The sequence below is a fragment of the Halichoeres trimaculatus genome, unplaced genomic scaffold, assembly GCF_033239565.1.
Source record: "Halichoeres trimaculatus isolate MK-OKI-2021-1 unplaced genomic scaffold, fHalTri1.1 fHalTri1_scaffold_15, whole genome shotgun sequence".
Classification (NCBI taxonomy): domain Eukaryota; kingdom Metazoa; phylum Chordata; class Actinopteri; order Labriformes; family Labridae; genus Halichoeres; species Halichoeres trimaculatus.
In genome coordinates, this window is record NW_027437193.1 from 19,503,783 (window position 1) to 19,525,886 (window position 22,104).

General features: G+C 39.8%; 1 protein-coding gene across 2 annotated transcripts; it reads left to right on the forward strand.

Moving 5' to 3' along the window:
- The first annotated feature begins 1,180 nt into the window (after nucleotides 1–1,180).
- LOC141804449 (CTD small phosphatase-like protein) lies at nucleotides 1,181–21,884 on the forward strand. Of its 2 annotated transcripts, XM_074688879.1 has the most exons (8): nucleotides 1,181–1,850; nucleotides 14,141–14,298; nucleotides 14,439–14,471; nucleotides 15,736–15,837; nucleotides 16,631–16,687; nucleotides 17,056–17,148; nucleotides 17,692–17,877; nucleotides 18,706–21,884. In XM_074688879.1, the coding sequence occupies exons 1-8, from the start codon at nucleotides 1,775–1,777 to the stop codon at nucleotides 18,829–18,831; spliced, it is 831 nt and encodes a 276-aa protein (XP_074544980.1). In that variant the 5' UTR covers nucleotides 1,181–1,774; the 3' UTR covers nucleotides 18,832–21,884. The 2 variants fall into 2 exon arrangements, with proteins under 2 accessions (XP_074544980.1, XP_074544981.1); XM_074688880.1 differs by lacking the exon at nucleotides 14,439–14,471 and having other exon boundaries at nucleotides 1,182–1,850.
- Nucleotides 21,885–22,104: the final 220 nt, after the last annotated feature.

Consider the following 22,104-nt stretch of genomic DNA (forward strand, 5'->3'; position numbering starts at 1 on the left):
ATAGACATCCACGTTTTTCTGTTTATACCTAATTATTATGATAGGTGTCTTTTTTCCAAAAATTTATTTTATTTGTTGATTAGCTACCCTTTACTCTTCTCAGACACTTACGCAATTAATTTTAACTTAATTTTCTCAAACAACTGTCAGCGGTCACACACTTTCTCTCCTCTTATCAAAAGATGTAGGCCTATCAAAACAATCAATTCAACGGCTAAAATTCCATGAACAGTTTATTAACAGAAAATACAATGATTCAAACAATTGCAGACTGTTTTCTGTGTGTTGCCACAAACACTTGAAAGCCTGGGAACTGTTTCCTGATTTGGACACTAGATGGCGATGTCAGCTTATTAACACCATAGACTGTAAACACGCAGAACACTTAATAGAGTTCTGAGAGCTAGGATTATTTTCAAAGGTGCTGTAAGCCATTGATTAGTTAACTAATTGCTTTCTTTATTTCTAAGATGTTAGTTAAAGAGAATTTATTTGATTATGCTCTATTTTTTTTATTTTATTTTATACGACTGTAATGCTGCAGTTATCTCCTTCAGGGAAATAAAGTGATTATCTTATTTTATCTTATTCTATCTTAATGCAGTCGTCTTTTTTATTTCGTCCTCTTGTTCATTTGTTTGTAAAAATTTATTTCCAAGCTTATTTAATGCATCTTTTTTCTTTTCCCTGTTTTGAATACTCCACAAATCTACCCCACAGTTTTTTTTTGTTGTTGTTGGTTTTTTTTTTTTTTTTTTTTTTTTTTTTTTTGGGGGGGGGGGTGGGGGGGGGGGGTGTGACCTACTGTCTCAAATGTTTTTCCTGGGAACAAGTTTATTTTTCATTTTATTTATTTATTTTACAACAAAATCTCTCTTATCGCACAGAGCTATCACTTTGAGATAAATCATGTCTTCCTTCACTCACAATTAGGCCAAATGCTGCGTTTTATTCTACCAAATAAGCTCTCACATCACTCAAACATCAGGGACTTTAAAAACAGTGTGTCGATGTGAACAGGACTCTGCACTGGCATTCTTGTATCACAACGCTAAGGCTATGGGTATTAACACAGGAAAGGACGCTTGGAGAAGTTATGCCCATCCAGCTGCCTAGCCAGGGCAGAGCAGAGCCATGTAGTGCGGCTGAGTGTGCGCTGCCTGCCTGAAAGAATCCATCACAGAAACAAACCGCCCCCTCCCACTCCGAGTGCCCCCGCTTCACATGCAACACAAAATACATAAAGCCTCCATGTTGCACAGGGAATGTAGGGCCAGTAGACATGAAGTGTCTGCCTCAAATTGTTAGCTGACTTTAACGTCCAATAACTTGCATGATTTGGGCTGGAACATTCGTCCGACGGGCTTCCTAGTGTTTTCACCGCTGTTCGAGACCCGGCCTCACATTTTGGGATATCTGAGCTTCAAGGCTAACTCGCTAACCCAGGCTACTTGCTAACTTCAGCTAGTTAGCTAGTCATCTGTCGCCTGTTTCTCCTCTCTTCTTGGCTGTGCGTGCGGCTGGTTTTGTCTTTTACATATTTGTTGGCGGGGATGATATTTTGCGGAAAGCCATAAATGACAGCCATTCGCTGGCTTCCTTTAAACACCGTGCTAGCTGGCTGGCTAACACCGCTGACACAACACTTGGCCCCGGACGGTCGCTTGGCTTTGTGGGCTGGCTGCTCATCCTCCTCTTAAACAGCGAGCTAACGGCAGCTAGCAGGCACCTTAGTTCAAGTAACATTGTGGAACAGGGATATCCACCCGCCTAAATGGACCACATGTCCATAATCACCCAAGTTTCCAACCCAAAGGAGGAGGAAATAATATCCTTCAACCAGGAAAAAGGTAAGGAAAACTCAGTTCATGTTAAAGAACTAGCGCTAGCCGGCTAACTAACGTTACTTTTCTCGTCTGACGTTAGCTTGTGGTTAGCTACGTTATTAGTAGACACACTGGATGCCTATTTGTGGTAGTCCCACTTCAAACCCTAATTGCAGTCAGAGTTGCGTACAAAATCTGTACACGCAACAAGTTTATCAACAAGTTCGTAGTCCTTCATAAGTTATAGAAGTTCTTAAATGTGTGTGCTGCGCTTGCAGCATGAGCAGCGCTCCGGTCTGAGACGTTTGGTCTGATCCTTTTAACTTGAACTAATGTGAAGTTAGACTGAACTTTAGTTGTTTACAGCTAACATTAACCTGCAACAACGACACCAAGTATCCTCAATGTCTCTATTTTATATTGCTTTGATGATTCATTTGGTTGACTCACTAAATGAATTACGACCACAAGCCACAGAGTTCATTCATGGTGGTTTGGGTTGCAAAAGTTTCATTTGACGCAGGCAGTGGTTAAGCCTCCGATCACTAGTGTTTAATGTCAACCTCCATGGGTGTTTAAAGTATTTTACTCGATGGAAGAAACATTGATAAATGTCTAAAAAAACCTCGTATGATGCGCTGAATCACGGGATTCACTGATCTGTTTTTTATTTTTTATTTTTGTGTTGGGGTGGGATTGCAAAGTTATTTCACAACACTCAATACAGTTCTCACAGCACTGTTTAGAAGTGAGCAGTGAATACATTTTGAAGTGAACTCGTTTGTGATAGATCACATCTGAATTAGAATATTTGGGACCAGTGATACAGTAATTTTAGTCATGACAATGAAACACTGCTGTGTCAGTATTTTGTCTCATCTCAGCTATTGTCTGTGTTGTTGACAGTGAAGCTGCCTTACATCTCTCATTAGGAGGATTTACTTTCTCCTTTTAACTGTTAGCAGTCAACCAGACATACAGGTGTACCTTTGTGGTTACTTGATTTCCACTACATTTTATCTTCTGTTTTTTAACTCCCACTTATTGTAATGCTTAAACCATTACGTCAGCTGTTTTTTTTTATTTATGTTGATATGGACCAGTACCACAGGTCATTCATGTTCCATCTGCACCATATGTCGCATCACAGCTTGTAAGGTGGTTCTACACAAGATTAGGCTGACTATGTGATGAATTTAATCTTGTATCTTTAAATATGAATATTGAAAGATAATTGCCTCCCTAGCACCTTAGTATTAGTGGTGGGACAATTAACATGAACCCCTGACTCATGCAATACATTCAACATACTGCTAATGCCAGATATTGAAACCTGAAGTTAAGAATTGTACGTTTTTAGTACAAATTTTATCATGTTGTTATCTTGTGACTCCCATCCTTCTTTGCACAGTTATGCCTTTGAAAAACTCATTTATGATCAGAAGTCCAAGTTTATATGTTCTATGGAAAATTGCTGCGTGCAGTTACAGGATTGTACCTGCAAGTGTTCATTCAGACTCACAGACTGCTGCGGCTTTCCGGGTCACACAGGCCCAAGGGGCATATGTTGGTATCACATCACCAACCTCACGTCAGACCATTAGTAATGTGAGAACTCCAGTCTTTCAGGAATGACAATGCTTTCTCCTGAGGGAACAAGGGTATCCCTCTGTAACTACCACAGATTCATTGTGACTTAAACATATGAGTGCATCATTTGAGATGTTATCATTTCAAGTGTGTGGGAGTTAGGAGAGAGAATTGGGTTTGACCCACACATGTGCTAACTCTGTGTGCACAATATTCTTCAGCAACTAATGCTTTATAAAAATTCTTCTTTTGTATTTTTTAAATAAGTGTTTTGAAAAGATGTTCAAAGCTGATTTTGGATGTCTTCTTTGCCTCTGAATGTTTGAAGGTTGGTGCTGAAAAGTTCTGTTACTGTGCCGGGAAAACTGGTGTTGAGGTCATTTGCGGTCGCAGGGTATGAGTAGTGCTGAAATGAGTCAGTGAAGTGGTTTGGCGGTAGAATAAGGATGCATCTAAATGAATCATATAAGTTGCTGCGCAGCCTATGGAATATGGTCTTTTAGCTTTGCCTTGTTTCTTTGTAAAGTAAAATGTTAGCAAGTAAATGTAAGGAAGAGTTCAGGCTTATTGCAGTGATTTTCCCTCTCTGAGAGTTAAATTTATTTAGGGATTAAAAGTTATTTTTTGTATTAAACTAAGTAAATGTGCAGCATATTATTTGCTCAGTGGAGCGTATTCCATATCAGGGACACATTATAGTTGTTGTAACTCTATTGAAGGCAAAGAAACGGTAATAGATTACAAGCCGCTGTAACAATACTGTTGCATTGAATCCTTATCTTTACCGATTATATACAAAGCAATAAATCCTTCCGCTGCACTAACATGTCTTATGAAGGCCTGAGTTGCCTGTCATAGAGGACACAGTTGGGATAAAGTAAAAAGTGCAGCAGTAATGTTTCTGTTTGTTTCCTACCTCCTCTGTTTTCTCCCAAGTATGAGTCATGCACAATTCTTACCTTGGGGCTAAGTCAAATATTACCTTCATTATAGGAACAGAACAGTCGCAGCCTTTCTTCCATTTGTTCAGGACTTTTTTCAAGCTGCAGATTTGTGAGTGTGTAGAAGTGATCAGCTGTGAAATCAACGTGTTTAGAAAGCACAGAAGAGTTTTTTTTCCAAGTATATCCAGCTAGATTTGGGGCTTTACTCTCATAATTTATTTTACTAGTGGGCAGTAACTGTCTTGTATCTGTTGCAAATCACTTAACATGTAGCCCTGGGTAGCAGCTGTCCTGTAGGAATTTAACAGGTAGTCTTCTGCTGCTTGAACAGGCTCCAAACTGTCTGGACAGAAATTGACCACCTTTGCTCTTGGTGTTCCTCTGCTGACTGTCTTAGGACATGTGCCTGCCTTCCACACTGGTTTAGCTGCCAAGCAGCAGACTAAATATAGACTCGCTGCCCTGTTGGCCAGAGCTCCACCGACCTCCAGGCCTGGTGTAATAGACAATATTCTGTTTTGTTCTACTCTATTTTTATTTTATTGTTGAAGTCATACTTGTTTTAAGTTTCAAAAAACAAACTTGGTTTTGAAAAGATGATTAGAAGGGCTTCAGTCCTTGTGGCTCTTTTCTTGTACAGTTGTCGGGAGTTGTTTAATAAAGAGTGTTCAACTCATTGAAAGTTTTACCTCACAGCTCTTTGCTGAGTAATGAATACATTGAAAATATGATGAGTTGGATTTTATACCACCCCGACCTCCTGTTGCACAAAGTGAACTCAGTGATTATTTTTTTCAACCAAGTGTTTTTTTAACAGGTTCTTAAAATCTAAACCACGCATGACAAAGTGACTCCTAGGATTCCTTCAAAAGTATTTATTTAATACTGATTGTCTTTGTGATTCTCTACATTGAAAACAATACAAACTTGAGCTTTCAATCTTAAATTAGAACAATAAAAATATTCTAAGAGCAATACAAAAGGTATTCAAGTAAAGACACATTTCATATGGTTGAAAACATCTGTTGATTTTGATTGTTGAACATAGTGCCATGGCTGTTCACACTGACATATCAGCATCTCAATCCTGAGCATGAATCCATGGCCAGTAGTGGCTTTTTAACTTAGTTCTGCATGTGCACCTTGTGAGTGTGTGGGTGTCTTCCCACAGCACAAACACTCAGCACAGGCTAAAAGTGCAGGAAATGAAAGGATGTGAATATAATACCGTTAGTTGTGGCCTAGTTGTAAAGTTGGTTTTCACAGGAGGTCGGTGGTTCAATCCCAGCCCTGTGTGTCAGAAGGGTTTCTGGACGGGACACAGGCCCTCCAATTGTCCCTGAGTGTTTTTCTATGTATGAGTCGGCTTAACATTATGTAGATACGAGTTGAAAATGAATTTTGTATATCTTGATGTAGCACTAGAATTGTTTTTTTAAATGATTATGATGTAAAGTACTCTTTTAAAATGTTATGCAAGGTCTATTTTCATCCTAGCTAACAAATGCACTCTGTCAGCTGCCACCTCATCAATCAGTGACTTTCTCCTCTCTAAGTGGTTTCACTGTTGGTCCTAAGATACATTAGCGGTTAGGCTCTATTTATGAGAATAAGGTTTTTAAGATCTGTAAATCTGCTGCTTTAAAGGAGTACTAATAGTAATATGACACTTTCAGTGCAAGGTGTGTGATCCACTGTAAATCACACACTTGCCTGGAAATTGCACAGCTCACTGAGTTAGCTTCTCTCTGCTCTGGACTTACCCTTCAGCAAACTCATCATATATTAAGCTGCAAACGAAGATAGTTAAGTTTCTGTGGGTGGAGAGAGAGTTCAGAGTTGGTTAAGCTGTTATTAGTGACTTTGGGTCTTTGTAAATTTTGGCACCCCAATGTGCATCCCATCACATTTCTTATACTAACTCTTTACCAAGGTTATAGTAGTTTTGGATTTGTCATTATAGTTTAGTTTTAGTTAGTTTTGACATTTTTTTCCATTACAGATTAGTTTTAATTAGTTTTAGAGCAGGCATTCTAGTTTTTATTTAGTTTTGATTTTTGCAACAAGGCTTAGTTTTAGTTGGTTTTTTTTTTCATACCTTATTAACCAGGTGCAGGATTCAAAAAGGTCAGAGTAAATATTTTGTCATACTGTTTATTTTCAAGCCCAACATAGTGCTCACTGCTCAGACAATGCTGACACTGAACTGTTGGCTGCTGCCTCAAACACATGAAAATAATATAAACTTAGTATAAAAAAATATAAGCATAAATTATATAAAATAATGTTGACATAAATTACATAAAAAATATAAACATAAATTATTAAAAAAAAAACAATATAATATAGCTTCAATAAATAAAAACTTGGACTCTGTAACAATAAAGGCAGACTCAAGTACAATAAAAACTTAAACTCTGTAACAATTAAACTATTACAGATGCTCTAATTCATTGCTCCTCTATGTTTCGTCGCAGCACAGCGCACAGCGCACAGCCAGTCAGTGCAGTAAACAAGCTCGTCCCTATACGCCACTATGATGATGCTGTACGGCGCTGACAACTGCTGAAAACTGTCGTAAAATTGGTTGGGAAAATGTGTCGGATTAATTTAAATCCTGTAGGTTTAAATTTGTCAAAAACTATAACTAAGGGAATTTTGTCTATCATTTTAGTTAGTTTCAGTTAGGTTTGTGAACACAAGATACAGTTTTAGTTTACTTACCGTTTTTGTTTTCTTTTTTACTAGTTTTTATTAGTTTGAGTTAACTGCAGTGTATTTCAAATTTTAGTTTATGTTTTTAGTTTTGTTTTAGTTAACTATTATAACCTTGCTCTTTACCGAAGCAGGACCCTACAAACGTTGACGTGTAACTCCTCAAAAATCAAACTCAAATGTCAAAACATTACAGACCACAAACCCTGTGACTGGTCTTGAGCTGAGTTGTCAAGAGTTTCTGTGCACAAATATGCTGAGACCAAATCAGAATTGGAAACTGGTGATACGACTTGCATAAAAATCTGCCAAATGGTGATGAGACAGAGTACTGCAGTGACACAGACACTCCAATATAAACAAACACAGCACTCATGATGGCGTAATCCACTACTGTGCAGCTGCAACATAGTTATTGTTTAAGTAAACCAGGCTCAACCCTGGAATGTGTGTGTGTGTAAATGTGTGTTAAGAAATCACTCTTGACTTGTAACTTTATACCTCAAACCTTCCTATTGTTCCATGTATCCCTCCATCTACTGCCAGGGGAGCGCTGTGTGTTAGAGGCTCTCTTTGGCTCCGTGCATGAGTCAGTCATCCTGTGTGTCTTCTGAGGGTCTTTGTGTGCAGGAATCAGTAGGTCGTACTGATGAGTCACAGGAGGCTGACAACTGTCCCACTTTTACAGTGATGCAGAGCCGGAGTGACAAGACAAAGTCCAGTTTAATAAAGGATGTCATTGGCCCTGGTTAGGTTATTTTTAGACTTAAACGCGGCTTATTATGGCAGATATGATCTTCCTTTGGCTAACCTCTATGTCTGAAGCTTGGAGCAATTTTCTTAATTTTCTTCCAAAGTCATTTTAGATTATTGAATGACTCTATGCTTTGTTGATGTGTTTTTTGGTTGATTCAGTGTTGTGAAAATGTTACATGTTAAATGGTATTTTAAGTGTATGTGTCAGATGTTTGCTTTTATTTTTAAAACAGTGGGCTAGAGCTGTAGTTGTTATGCACTGTTACATTCCACTTCTGTTAGCATTTCCATATGACTCTCCCACCCCGAGGAATGGCTTCCCTGAATTTAATTTAGCTTGGTGGTGCAGCACAAACCACTATTTTATTTTGCCTCCAAATTACTTTGTCCTGATCTCATTGCAATATAAATAAGATTCTATCTGTGAAATGGCTTCTGGCAGTTACTTTTTCTTCTTTTTTACACCTGTGTTGGCAGCTAATTAAAAGGCTTCCACCAAACCTTGTTTGCTGGCACCAACCTGAGCTATGTATGCTGGAGGCTAATGAGACTATTACACTTCTGAAATCTGATTGTACCCAAACTTGAAAAGACAGATTGGTTTCCATTTTTTGCACTTTAAAACAAAGAAAGAAACTCTGCAACATCAGGGGAATAAGAAAACATCACACTCTTAACCATTTTAAACGAAGAATGTCATTACAGGTCACTGATGAAAAAGTCTAACAAGCAAATTAAGTGAAAAGGTGATCAGGGTTCCAGTCGTGAGCATACTACCACAGTATTATGGTTATCATTTTCCAAAAAGAATGCCTTAAAAAAACAGATAACTCTGTTTCTTTCATCGGACAAGCAAAGCTTCAAAGCTATATGATTCACACTTAACCACATTGAATGTATTGTGAATAGACTCATCATTTTCACAACAGCCTGCTAGTTTTTTCTCTTCCTGCAAACCATAGTTAAGAAGTCATAGCTTATACCTCCTTTGTGATGCTGCTGTAATGGAAAACAAAGACACTACTGTGTTTTAATGTTGTGTTTTGCTTTGAAAAACTCTGACTGCTTATTCAAAAAAGTGCTATGCATTTTCTGTCAAATGGAACTGAAATGTTCATCTTTCATTTGGGTTACCATCTCCAAGTAAATCATGCATGCACAGCGAATGAGACTGATGTCAGCAGGTTGTTCATTGCAAAGCCAGTAAAGCACCACCAAAGGGGGCAAAATTTCTGCAGACCTGTGAATTAAACACTTTGGGCTCTAATTTCGTAGACCAGGCGCAAGTGCAGGCGCACCTGCTTCTGTGCCGGCCTTCGCCGCGCAGACAGGGCATGACCGGCACACTTTGCAAGTCTCCTGCAGTGCCAAGAGAGGCGCAGTCAAGGTGCAGAGGAGCACAGAGATACGCATCCATGCCTCCAGTGTGCTGGAAAGACCCAATAGCGGAGATGGTCAGAGCTGCTGTCCCTGGTGCAGGAGAATGAACAGCGGGGTGCATCGGAGGACACAAAGCGCGTCACCGTGTGGGACAGATGTAATCTGTTCCTTTGTCATTAATAGAAGTACAAAATTGAGAGACAGTTACACAGCTGGCTTATCCATTCAGAATATTTTTGATCCACCTGCACTCCTGGTTTGTCATCGCCAAATAGCAGAACCTTTGGTGATATACTGTATGCTCTCCTGGTGTCTCCACCTCATCCTCCTCCTCACAATAATGTACTCCATCTTTTTAGATCATGTTAAAAATAAAGACTAAAACAGAGAAACATGGGAAATCACGGGTAAATCCTGTATGACACACATTTATTTTGTCTCTTTTTACTTCGTCTTTTCTCTCCCTCTTTTCTTTGAATTAAATGAAATGAGAGAACCAGATATATACTCAGTATCAGATGTTAAGGCTGTTTATTGTTTAATTGTAAGATGTGCATCAAACTTCCAGCTGTCGTCAGGTTACCTTTCCATTATGACAAATGGCTTTAATCTGACATCAGATGTGCCAGGAAAATTAATATAGATATAAATGTATATGCTGATTCAGACAGTTATATTAAGTAGTGATTGCTGTGATTGTTTATTGCATTAAAATGTGCCTGACACTCTGGAAACCTTTGTTGACATGTGTGCACACGTGCGCCCGTCACCAAATTACAGCTGCAGAGGGTGCGCTCCGCTTTGCGCCGAGAATAGACCAGGTTGGAGCAGGCGAGCTTTCAGCGCACTGCTTTTGGCACGAAATTGTCACTGCACCAACATCAATATGCCGACACCTCCCCCTGGCACGCCGCCACACCCATCTCTGCGCAGACAGTCTACCAACTTGTCAAATTGGCAGCGCGCGATGGTGCGCCGCACGAAAGTAGCACTGCGCAGGTTGTGCCAGGCTTGCACCCCCTGCGCTGCACCACGAAATTAGAGCCCTCTGACTGTAAGTCATGGTGTCAGAACACACCAGCGTGACAGTGCAGTATTTACCTGAATGAATTAGTCTAAAAGCTGAGATCATAAAGTTAATTTCTGTACGCCAAGTTAATAACTGCCTCACGTTGTATTCTTTTTGTGAATTCAAAAACTATTTCGCAACAGCAAGAAAATTGCATGAGATAAAAATTTATGATGGCATCGACTATTGAAACTTAATGCCTGAGTGAAATCCTAAATGAATAAGTGCCAGATCACCTGTGTTTGGTTGTTTTACAAATTATTACACTTTGAAAGTTTTTTGAAGGTAATGAGTGTGCATCACTGAGGAGATACAGATTGTAAACCCCACGCAGTTTGTTCCTGAGCTTGACAGGCAGTGATGAAGGGAAATGATGGAAAAATCTGCAACAACACTGACTTTCTGTCAGTACACAATACATGTCTGTACTCTCCGGAGTGCTTTCAGGGTTTGTAATTATATTAAGTGATTAGGTTATGCCATAACTGTGGCTGCTCCAAACTACATCTCCAGCTATGTAGAAAGATTTTTAAAAGGTTTCATAAAAAAGAAAAAATACAGAATTGATGGAAGGAAAATGCTGGTACTTATATAATCTTTGCTAATACATTGTTTATAATGATTTTGTTTCTTGAGCCACAGTTGCCAGTTATTCAACCCCTATTACAAAATAAGCAAACAACTTTCCAATTTTGCAATTAAAGCATCAAGTGAGAACAATTTCAATAGTTTGTCACAACAAGTATTTTTTACCCTTTTTTTCAAGTCCCACCAAAAAAAAATCTTTTACTGACTACTGCAGTCTTAAATTATTGCAACTCCTTATGATGAGCATCTTTTGTAGAGTGCCCTTTGCTGTCGTTTCTTGCTGCAAACATAATGCATAGACAGACACCGTCCCCCTTAGAAACCTTAGCCCATTCTTTATGGTCAACGGACTCCAGTTCACCATTGTCCTTTGGTTTGTGTGATGCAGCCTCCTTCTTCAAATCCCACCAGAGATTTTCTGTGGGGTTTCAGTCCAACAACACTAAAGATGAAGCTTCTTCACAAACAGCACAACATTTCCTCCAAAGATTTCCCCATATTTGATCAAGTACATGTTGCTCTTCACATGTCTTAGGTTTCCAGCGCCACAAGAAGCAGAGCAGCCCTAGAACATCACAGCATCACCGCCATGCTTCACCGTAGGCAGAGTGTTCTTTTCAATAAATGCTTTATTCCACCATTGATCCAGAGGCCCAAAAGTCCTAGTTCTGTTTCCTCTCTCCACAGTTCAGAATAACAAAACATCCCTTGGCTTATTGTCATGATATTTGGTCATACCAGACTCAACTTTTCCCATGCTTGTGGGTCAGAAATAATGCATCTTGAAGTTGGACCATGGAGACTTCTGGGCTAAGTGTGCTCTTCACTGTGCAGACTGAAACCTTAGTGCCTGCTGCCACCAAGTCTTACTGCAGGGCTTTTGCAGTAACTCGGGTTTTTGACCACCTGCCTCCTCAGGAATCTGGTGGCAGCAGTTGATAGCTTCCTTTTTCTGCCTCATCCAGGTAGTTGAGTGTCATTTCTTCTAATTTTGACTTCAAATCTATGTTTTCAACTGAATCTCTGGGAATATTCAGAGACTCAGATATTGTTTTGCATCCATTTATCTCTGCCCTTTTAACCTTTTTGAACAGTTCTCTTGATGTAGCCATACTTCTGACACGCAGTGAGGGATTGTTTTGAGTTGAACTGTATCTCTATTGTGCACAGGGTTCCCCCAACAAATGCCAGTTGGCTTTTTGTAAGGTCAGATGTATTGAGCGGCATGACATCAAAATACAAAAAAAAAGACATGACATAATGCTCTTTGCTCTTCACTGGTCTTCAGTTGCAAAAGCATTCTGGTTGTGTGAGCTGAGGGGTGAGTGGGGGGGCTAATGGAGGGAGAGGAATGCAGCCTTGTATAGGCCCTGCTTTGGTCTGAGAGCCTCCCATCTCCTCCCGCCCCTCCTCTCATGTGCATGTCCAGGCTGCTTCAGTCACTCACCTGCCAGCTGGAACATAGGAGGGAAGCATAAGCAGCCATTTAAATGGAGACCCCTGGACCAATCAGGTAACGTGACCCACAATTGGGCGGGATCCAGGCGGCGGGAGGGGCTGCAGTCTCCAACTTGTCACTATTAATACAAGCAGAGAGTCTGATTTAGACCCTGCTCTGTACTCCTGGAATGAGAGGTGATTTGCAATCAGAGCATGCTCTGAACTGTCGCTATGTGTGACTGATGAAGTCACTCAGCCGGCCAAGTTATTTTCTGATCAGTGGTTCTGCCAAGTGGAGGCAACAAAACCAACACTAATGCTATTTAATCACTTTGTCAAGGTCTCACCTTTTGTTGTGCTTCAGTGCAGCTCACTCCAGCAGGGTCACTTAGGAGAGGTGAAATGAGCCTTTAACTGTTCATTTAGTTATTCATGAAGCATCCACAGCTTAGCATGCAAATAACCAAACAAAAATACTTCCTCCCCTAAGCCTGCTCCATTTTATGACAACCACCCAAGGGTATAATAGTTAACTAAAACGAAACTAAAAACGAAAACTAAAATTTAAGCTACATTGCAGTTAACTCAAACTAATAAAAACTAGAAAACAAAACAAAAATGATAAGTAAACTAAAACTGTATCTTGTGTTCACAAAACTAACTGAAACTAACTAAAATGATAGACAAAATGCCATTAGTTTTAGTTTCTGACAATGTTAATCCGACACATTTTCCCAACCAATTTTAGACTGTTTTAGGCAGTTGTTAGTGCCGTATGGCATCATCATAGCGACATACTGGGTCGTTCTTGTTTACTGCACTGACTGGCTGTGCGCTGTGCTGCGACGAAACATGGTGGAGCAATGAAACAGAGCATCTGTAATAGTTTAATTTCATGTGAGTCTGACTTTAATTGTATTAAAGTCTGTCTTTCTTATTAGAGTCCAACTTTCTAAATATTTAGGATCATACTATATTCTTTTATATAGTTTTTGTTTATATTATTTTCATGTAATTTAGGTTAACATTATTTTAATATAATTTATGTTTATATTTTTTATATTAAGTTTATATTATATCTTTTGTGTTTAAGGCAGTAGCCAGGTCAGTATCAGCATTGACAGAGCAGTGAGCACTATGTTGGACTGGAAAATAAACAGTATTACAAAATATTTACTCTGACCTTTTTGAATCCTGCTTCTGGCAAATAAGGTATGAAAAAACTAAAACTAAACTAAAACTAAGCCTTGCAAAAATCAAAACTGAATAAAACTAGAATGCCTGCTCTAAAACTAATCAAAACTAAACTGTAATGGTAAAAAAATTCGAAACTAACTAAAACGAAACTATAATGACTAGGGATGGGTACCGAATTAGGTACTTGTAAAGGTACCGACCGAATTCTGTCAAAATTACCGGGTATCGATTCATGTAAAACCAAAAGGTACCACGTTTAGGTACCTAAACGCACCTTTGTGACTGTGAGGGAGTGGAAGAGTAGGCGATTTTCCATGCTAGACATGAACACAGCATTTCAAGGTTATATATAGAAGAATATATTTGTTAAATTGTAAAAAATATATACTATATTATTGAACAAATTGATATTTTTTACCATATAAACACAAAAAAAGTACCAAAAATTGGTACCGTTGAGTACCGGTACCGATTGCCAGGTACCGGGCATCGGTACCGGATCATTTCAAATGTGAAAGGTACCCATCCCTAATAATGACAAATCCAAAACTATTATAACCTTGCAACCACCACCACCATGCATAGATCCACATGTTCACCCTCCGCTCTCCCACCCCTCCTTGTTGTTTTGACAGCGTCCCAGTCGAACAGCAGCCTAAAGAAGCAGAGGAGCCGGAGCATCTTCAGCACATTCTTCTGCTGCTTCCGCAATTACAATGTGGAACCGCCCGCCAACAACAGCAACACCAGCTCCCTGCCTCCACCTGTGGAGGAGAATGGGTCTCCACCCAAGGTGAGATCCTGCTCCACAAAAATCCACTCTTAATTTTTGTTTCTTTCTCTCTATGGACTTTTTGTGTCTTTTTTTGTTGTTGTCTGGCCTTCCCCTCACCCTGTTTTTGTATATGTGTGTCTGTCTCTCTTGTGTTTTAGTGTGACCAGGTCGAGGTCATCCCTGTCCCTAGTGTATGTATTGCCTTTTATTTCTTTTCCTCTGCATGCGGGCTGAGTGGGCTGGTGCTGGCACATCCTGTCTGTGTGGGCTCCAGTGCTCCTCAGAGAGCTTTTGTTATCGCTCCTCGGTTCATTTTCAGCCGATGGTTGGGCCGGCTTTTGGAAGGTGTACATACACCTGTAGGTTTAAATGGTGCCTCAGTGCCTGATCTGCATGGGTGACACTCAGTGGTTTGTATGCTCTCAGAAATCCTGTGACACTAACGGTATAACAGTTTAAAACTGTCCCCATCAATTTTTCAAGAAAGAAGTGAAGCGGCTTACCTGCTACTGATCCATGCAACTAGTGAAAGTTTGAATGCTTCAAGTCTTTGAGTTTAATCACCCAAATGTAACTTGGTTGTTTTGCTAACAAAGCAGGCACTGCATCCATCAACCACTGTATGGCATCAGCTCTTGATAATAAGTAAGAGATTATTGACACATCCTCATTGCACTCTCTGTAAGAGGCAGACCTACTCTGATGACTTCACTCTATCATGTTTGAGGTTAATGATGATTCCCAAACTGATAGGGTTTTAATTCTCCCTGATTTTAAACTGACTTAACTAAACAGAAGCCTTTGCATGGCCTAATTTTAAGAGCATGCGTAAAGTTGTGTCATCGACAGATCTCTGAGGAAAAAGACCTCAGCTAGTTTAAAGTCTTGAGCTAAAGAAGTCAAAGTATTTTAAAAAATATCATATATTTTATAAAAACTTCAGATATTTCTTTGCTTTTCTAAACACACAGGATATGAAAGTGTGACTGAGTATGATATTACATCACAGACATCCATGAAAAGTTAGCTTGTACCTGTTTGTGAGCGCTTATTAGCTTCCTAATCCTAACTTTAAGTAGTGTCACAAGTGATTTAAAGATCTGAGGCTCACTGAGGTTTTAGACAGACTCTGTAAAGTTCTCCTCTCATTACCAAATCGACACATGACTCAGTATTCTCAGCCAGTCTTGGAGTGATTCGACTCCAACTGTGGAGTATCTCTGTGTTCTTTAGGTGTTATTTTTAATTAATGGGTCTGATAAAAACATCATCTAAAACAATGATTTGTTTATCTGCGCTGCCAACCTTGTGATGCTCTTCCTAACCCGGTGTTTGCTTTCTGCTCCGCCTTGGACGTTAAGTTTGCAGAACTAAGCATTTTTTAAACCTCTCCCTGTATTTCTTTCTTAATGACTCGTCTCTCTGACATTATCTGCCTTGTCTTACCCCAACCAGCCACCAGCCAAATACCTCCTACCTGAGATGATAATATCAGACTATGGCAAAAAGTGTGTGGTGATCGACTTGGATGAAACGCTCGTCCACAGCTCATTTAAGGTAAAAAGCGGCTCAACCGTGAGGGTTAAAGTTTCCTGTTGTTGATGTTGTTATTGTGCAGAGTCAGCTGTCAGTGAGTGATTGTGAGCTTACTGGGCTCTTTTTTGTTAGTGATAGGTCACCAGCTACCTAACCATCAAAGTGACAACCAAAAACCATCAATTTGTAAGAAATCATGCATTATGATTCTAATAATATTTTCCCCCAACAGCTTAAAACATATGGTCTATTCATTTGTTTTGGAACAAGAGAAATATCAGTATTACTGACTTTTATACCCAGGCCTCAGCAAATAACCTGCTCGAAGTCAGCAGTGTGTCAGACCATTAGATCACTGAGTAAACACAGCAGGAGAGGAGCAGGTGTGCTGTAGTAACAACAGCAGCAGCGATATCCCTCCACTGATGGTGCAGTTACAATGAATACTGGAGGGTTGTAGAGATCAGCTGATGATCCTGCTGCAGTGTACACAGATTCTTTCAAAGCTGTAACAAGCATTGTCAAATACAGAAATTGATGACTGCAGTCATCTTCATCCTTTGTTGGGGTTTTTCTGATTGTTTTTTCTACCTGATCAGAGGATCAGCACCCTGTTGTCTGTTTGATTAGATAACAAAAGAGGTTGCTACAAGGATGTGAGGATGTTTGTTTTGGCAGGAAATGAACTGATCCTTGCGTCTGCCTGTCCTGTACAATGTTAGTGCTCCAAGCAGGACCTCTGCTGATAAGTTGTGGTACTACATCAACAGTTTGATGCCTCTGATGTCCTGTTGTATTTCTTCTCTTCCATCAGCCCATCAGCAATGCAGATTTCATTGTTCCAGTGGAGATCGATGGTACCGTTCACCAGGTATTGTAATCACACCCTAAAAAGACACTTTTTGTAAGCAGGTCTTTTCATTAAGGGCAACAGATCCATATATGAGGTGGACCTAAAGAGAATGGCTGTGATCCAATTCAAGTAATCCAGGATAGGCTGTGCATATCCTGGTTGGCCTATTCATGATTACTTGCACTGGGTGGCAGCTGCCTGGCAAAGAGAAGGGCGCCTAAACTGTGGGTGAGAATGATACTGGTTGGTGCAAAAAAATGAGTAACGGGGTTTTATGATGCAAAAATTTTGACTGTAGAGGTTGTTGTGAAGCACTGTTTGTTCTGCTTTTGTCTGTCAGTTGTTTTCCTTTAATCTGGTCCTGAAATCAACACTTTGTTCTGCAGGTTTATGTTCTGAAGCGACCACATGTGGATGAGTTCCTTCAAAAGATGGGCGAGCTCTTTGAATGTGTGCTCTTTACAGCCAGTCTTGCCAAGGTGAGTTGAACCTGAACATGTCGTATTTGTTCTGGCATGAGATTTGGTCACAAGCCAGTGCCTGCATGAAAGAACTTTTCTCATTTCCTTGTTCTGTTCTGTGTTTTTCATCTGTGTTTGCTGTCTAAGTTTCACACTCTGTGCTTCACTCTCTATCTGTGTGTCTCTGCATCTTAGCCAGTAAACATGGGTAAGTTTAATGAATGAAGACAGGATGTAAGCTTGTTCAGGGGCTGGTGTTTCTGCTGTAGCAAGTGCTCCTCATGCTGAGTTTAAAGCTGCTCTAGGTGTCAGTTGTGCCTGTTCTGTCATAGAGTAGTTTTTCCTGACGTGTCTCCCCCTTCAGGTGAACAGCTGTGAACACTGAGCTGCTTTGCATAATAGAGTAGCACTTATGAGCTGTTAGTCAAGGTGTCACAAGATTTGACAATTTAATACCTAATGTGCACTCGAGTAGTTTTGTAGCAGTTAAGTCAGGACTTCCCCTGTGGGGGGTTTAAATTTGCAGAGTGACATATTTGTGTGTTTGCTTGTCTTGGACAGTATGCAGACCCTGTGGCAGACCTGCTGGACCAGTGGGGCGTGTTTCGAGCACGGCTCTTCAGAGAATCGTGTGTTTTTCATCGGGGGAACTATGTCAAAGACCTCAGCCGGCTTGGACGGGAACTCAGTAACGTCATCATTGTTGACAATTCGCCCGCCTCTTACATCTTTCACCCTGAAAATGCTGTAGGTGTCAAAGTTTGTAAATATCACTAATGTATATAAATGTCATAATCATATATAGAGGTTTTCTCTGTTTTAATATTTAACTTGTCGCAAGTGATAATTGAGCTCAAATTTGTGTCTGAAAAGCTCCAGAAAATTGTCTTAAATAGTAAAAATGCATTCAAATATATTCGGATGAAGGATTATTAGCATTAGCAACAGCAATGTGAAACTCAAGGGGTAAGAAACTCAGACTTTCTGATTTTACCATTTTCTCTTTTTGCAAGAAGTAGATTTCAAACCAAGATGGTAGATAACCACTTGATTAAAGTCTTGGTTGCAAATAATTAATCTGTGAACCACACACGTACCTCATTAAATCAGCTCTGTTTGTTTTAGTTGTAGACATGGGATAGTCACTTCCCCAAATCCACACTTGATATCCAGAAAGATCTGACTTTTAAAAAACAAGAAATGTATTGAAATTTAATTCAAACTAAAATTCTCCAGTAGAATCATTCTAATTATTTGATATAACACAACATGTATATTTTATAACCGTAGTTAGGTTATATAAATCAAGCTTAGTGCCTAAACAGTCTAAACAGATTTGAGTCATGATTGATTAACTTCTTCTGGATGTAAATTGTTGTCTGACAAATAAAGGAGATTTATTCAGCAGAATGCAGGAACCTTGTGTGGAGTGGGTCTTTTTGATCTAATGTGATAAAAGCACCAAATCACTTAAAAGTTCGAGCTAAACAAAAAAAAGAAAGAAAGAAGATGTTGCTATGCTTGGTATAACCACTTGGTCACATATCTGAAACTTTGGTTTTTGTCTCCCTGAAGGTCCCTGTCCAATCCTGGTTTGACGATATGAATGACACAGAGCTCCTGGACCTGCTGCCTTTCTTTGAGGGACTCAGCAAAGAGGAGGAGGTTTACGGAGTCCTGCAGAACCTGAGAGGAAGGTAGCAGGACACACCAGACTCCTTCTCTTGGTCCATCTCCGCCCCTTTCAACAGCCACATCATCTCAGGCTCAGGCAGATCCTCCCGCTCGCGACCCTCTTGTCTCTGCCCCAAGGGGACGCCCTGGAGTCTCACTGTGGAAACCTACTTGTTGACCCGTCTCTGCTCTCGTCTCCTGGTGACCAGCTGCCTTCTGAGTGCCATCAGAAAAAAAAACAAACACTTACAATCCCAGGAGCACTGTGTTTCACAATAAAACGCACCAGAACGTGTACAGAGCGTCTTTGGTTGATCATATTTGGGACAAAAAGCTAAGAGGATTGAACTCTGGTCTTTATTTTCAAACTAAGAAGTTTTACTATTTGGTGAAGTGCTTGTTTTAAAACCAAAAAAAAAAAGAAACGACGTTTTTTCTGAAACTTCTTTTGTGGTACCACACAAAAGCCTGAGAAGAATTTGTCCTCGTATTGTTGCTATGCAGGCAGTTTCTGGTCGTAGGAAGGACTGTGATTCTTTTCTTACAGAATGAAGTGCCTTGTGTGAATGTTGTTTATATAGGGAGATATTTTGTACATGGCATATTCAGAGTACTTCAGTCTTTACACACACAATATGCTTTAAAGTGAACACAGAAGTATTTTGATAAACAAGTTTTACTTTGATTTTGGAACATCCGACGCTGGGTTAATGTCTCCATAGTACGCTTTTTATTTCTACCAGTATGCTTGTGCCATTATTTAGATGTGACTTTGTTTCTTTCTGCTTTCATTATACATAGAAATAGTTACTTTGATTTAGGCAAAGGAGAACATTTGCAATTGTGAACCTTAAGCCCCACATGAAACAGTGGATCTTTGTGTTTGATAGTTTCAATCTGAAATCTCAGACAAAAATGTGCCATTTATTTCTTCTATTATACCCCATCTCATTTTATTGTTTGCCTAAAGAAAGGAAATTACTTTTTAACCAGCTTCATATCTTTAAGAAAGGCTCAGCTCAACATGTTAAAGCATTATTAGTAAGTATAGCATTTTAGGTTGGATTATTTTGACGGATATCTGTCAGATATATTTGTATCTTTTTAATGTTCTGTTTGTCATGCTATGCTTATCCTCTGGTTAGCTTTTAGCTCGCTGCTCTGTTTTCTCTCTCTGCTGGCACACATGAGAAGTGCAGCTGCATCCTGGGAGGATTAACCTCCTCCAGAGTTGTACACAGTTGCAAAGGTATCCCCTCTTCATTGAGTGGTCTGGGATCTTACAGAAAATGGGTTGAGTGCCATGTTTTTATTTTCATGAGGTTAGCTTCTTTAGAGGGGGTTAGTTTAGTGTCTGGAGTCTGGACAGCATTTGATTCACAACATTTCTCCTGATTTATACACGAGTGTCGGCCGTTGTGTAAAAGCGGAGGAGACCATGTGCGGTGTTTACCTTCCCAGACTCTCTTTAACTGCTCTTCACCTCAGTGCCTACGTCTTGAGAGGAGCCACACAAACCGAATGCTGCAACATTAGCTACCATGGCAATAACCTTTTATGGGGGGAGTTTCCATCCCGAGTGTCCAGAGCACTTGACTCAGCTCGCCAGCAGAGGTTTGGTTGACTGTGAAGGCTGGCCTGGTTATCAGAATGACTCTTAGTGTTTATTACTGAACTTTAAACCTTTTTTTTCACTCTATGACCTGAAACTGGATGTACACTTGTATCATTTGGTCATATTGAGAAGATTTTTTCTTGTTTGTTTTATTCATATTCTAGACTTTGACATACTTGTGGCAACATTAGCCAAACAAACCTTGTGTAGGTATTTTTACATTGCCATCATAAAAGAGGCTTCTGTTGTCCGAACCTGCAGAGAGGTGCTGGGTCTCCATGCACTTGGGGTCAGCTGTAAGTAAACTCATACTTCAGCACCTCAGCAGGACAATGAAGATCCTCATCATGGCGGTGAAGCCTTACAGCCTGTGGAGGAACTAAACAATTTTTCTCCACGGTCTTTAAGGTCACAGCTGCACCTCCAAGCTTCTTCTCATGAGCATTTATTTTATGGAGTGTGAAGCGACAGCTCAGTCTTATGTGGCAGACATGCTGTATATGACTAATTGAACCATTGTTGTAAAATGATAAAAAGCAGCAGTGAAGCATTAACTTTAAAGCATTTGCTGCTGACTTTAAGGGTCATGTTATTCTGAAAGACCGACACTACTTCAGCTCCCCAAATGCTTTTTTTTTGCCACACACACAGCAAGGCTGCTCCTCTTTCAGGCGTTTGAAGTATTTTCTTTTGCATACGCGTTTGTGTTGCGAATGAGTGTTGAGCTCATGATGATGGTTTCAGTGCAATGTCCTTTTATAAAAAGCGTTCGGTCAATTCTTCTCGACCTCTCAATGATTTACCTTTCTCTGAAAATGTTGTTTGTATCATTGTGATATTTTTCTACCTACCGTTTGTCAGTATTTGGTTTCAAACTCGCCTGTTCCTGTATCATTGTCTCTCTCCTGCCTTTGGTCAGTCAGGTCTCGTCTTTCCTATCAGGGGACACATGTGTGTGATTGTTGTGGGTGTGTGTATGCACAGACATCTTGTTTGTGCTTCCTTACAGTATTTCTTTGTGTTCTTCTCCTCACTCATAATCACACATTCATCATTTTTATTGAGTTAACACCAAAGCTCTTCAACACTTGAGTTAGAGTCACTGTGCTTTTGTTCAGATTATTCACTTTATTTTTTTTCTAACACTTGTTGGTTCTTGTTGGCTTACTTTGTGTGTTGGCAGCATGGTGTCATCCTGAGCATCAGTTTATTTCCTTTTTCCATAATAAAAGGCTTCATTGAAACAAATCTGCCATGAGTACTTCCTTTTTTTGGTTCATTATCCTAAATAGTTCATGAGATACAGCCAAAGATCATCACTTGAGATCGGTGTGATTGAGTGATTGAACTTTTCCGTACCTGATGTGGATTATTTACACCAAAAGTCATGAGAGAGATGTTTGCTGTGTTGGTTTATTTCACAGCCAAGTTTTTCATTTTTCTTCCTTTAATTTCCTCCCAGAAATGTCACAATAAAGCACATTTTTATGGAGAATTGTTGCTCTTTATTTCTCAGTAAACTCTCAGGAAAAATATTTTTAATTGTGGCAGTAGCTCAGTCCATAGGTATGTGGGTCTGAAACTGGAGGGTTGCTGGTTCAAGTCCTGGCATGGACTAAGATTGGGAATTGGGTTGACACCCTGGAGAGGTGTGGAGAGGTCCTTAGCACTGTCAAGGTGCGCTT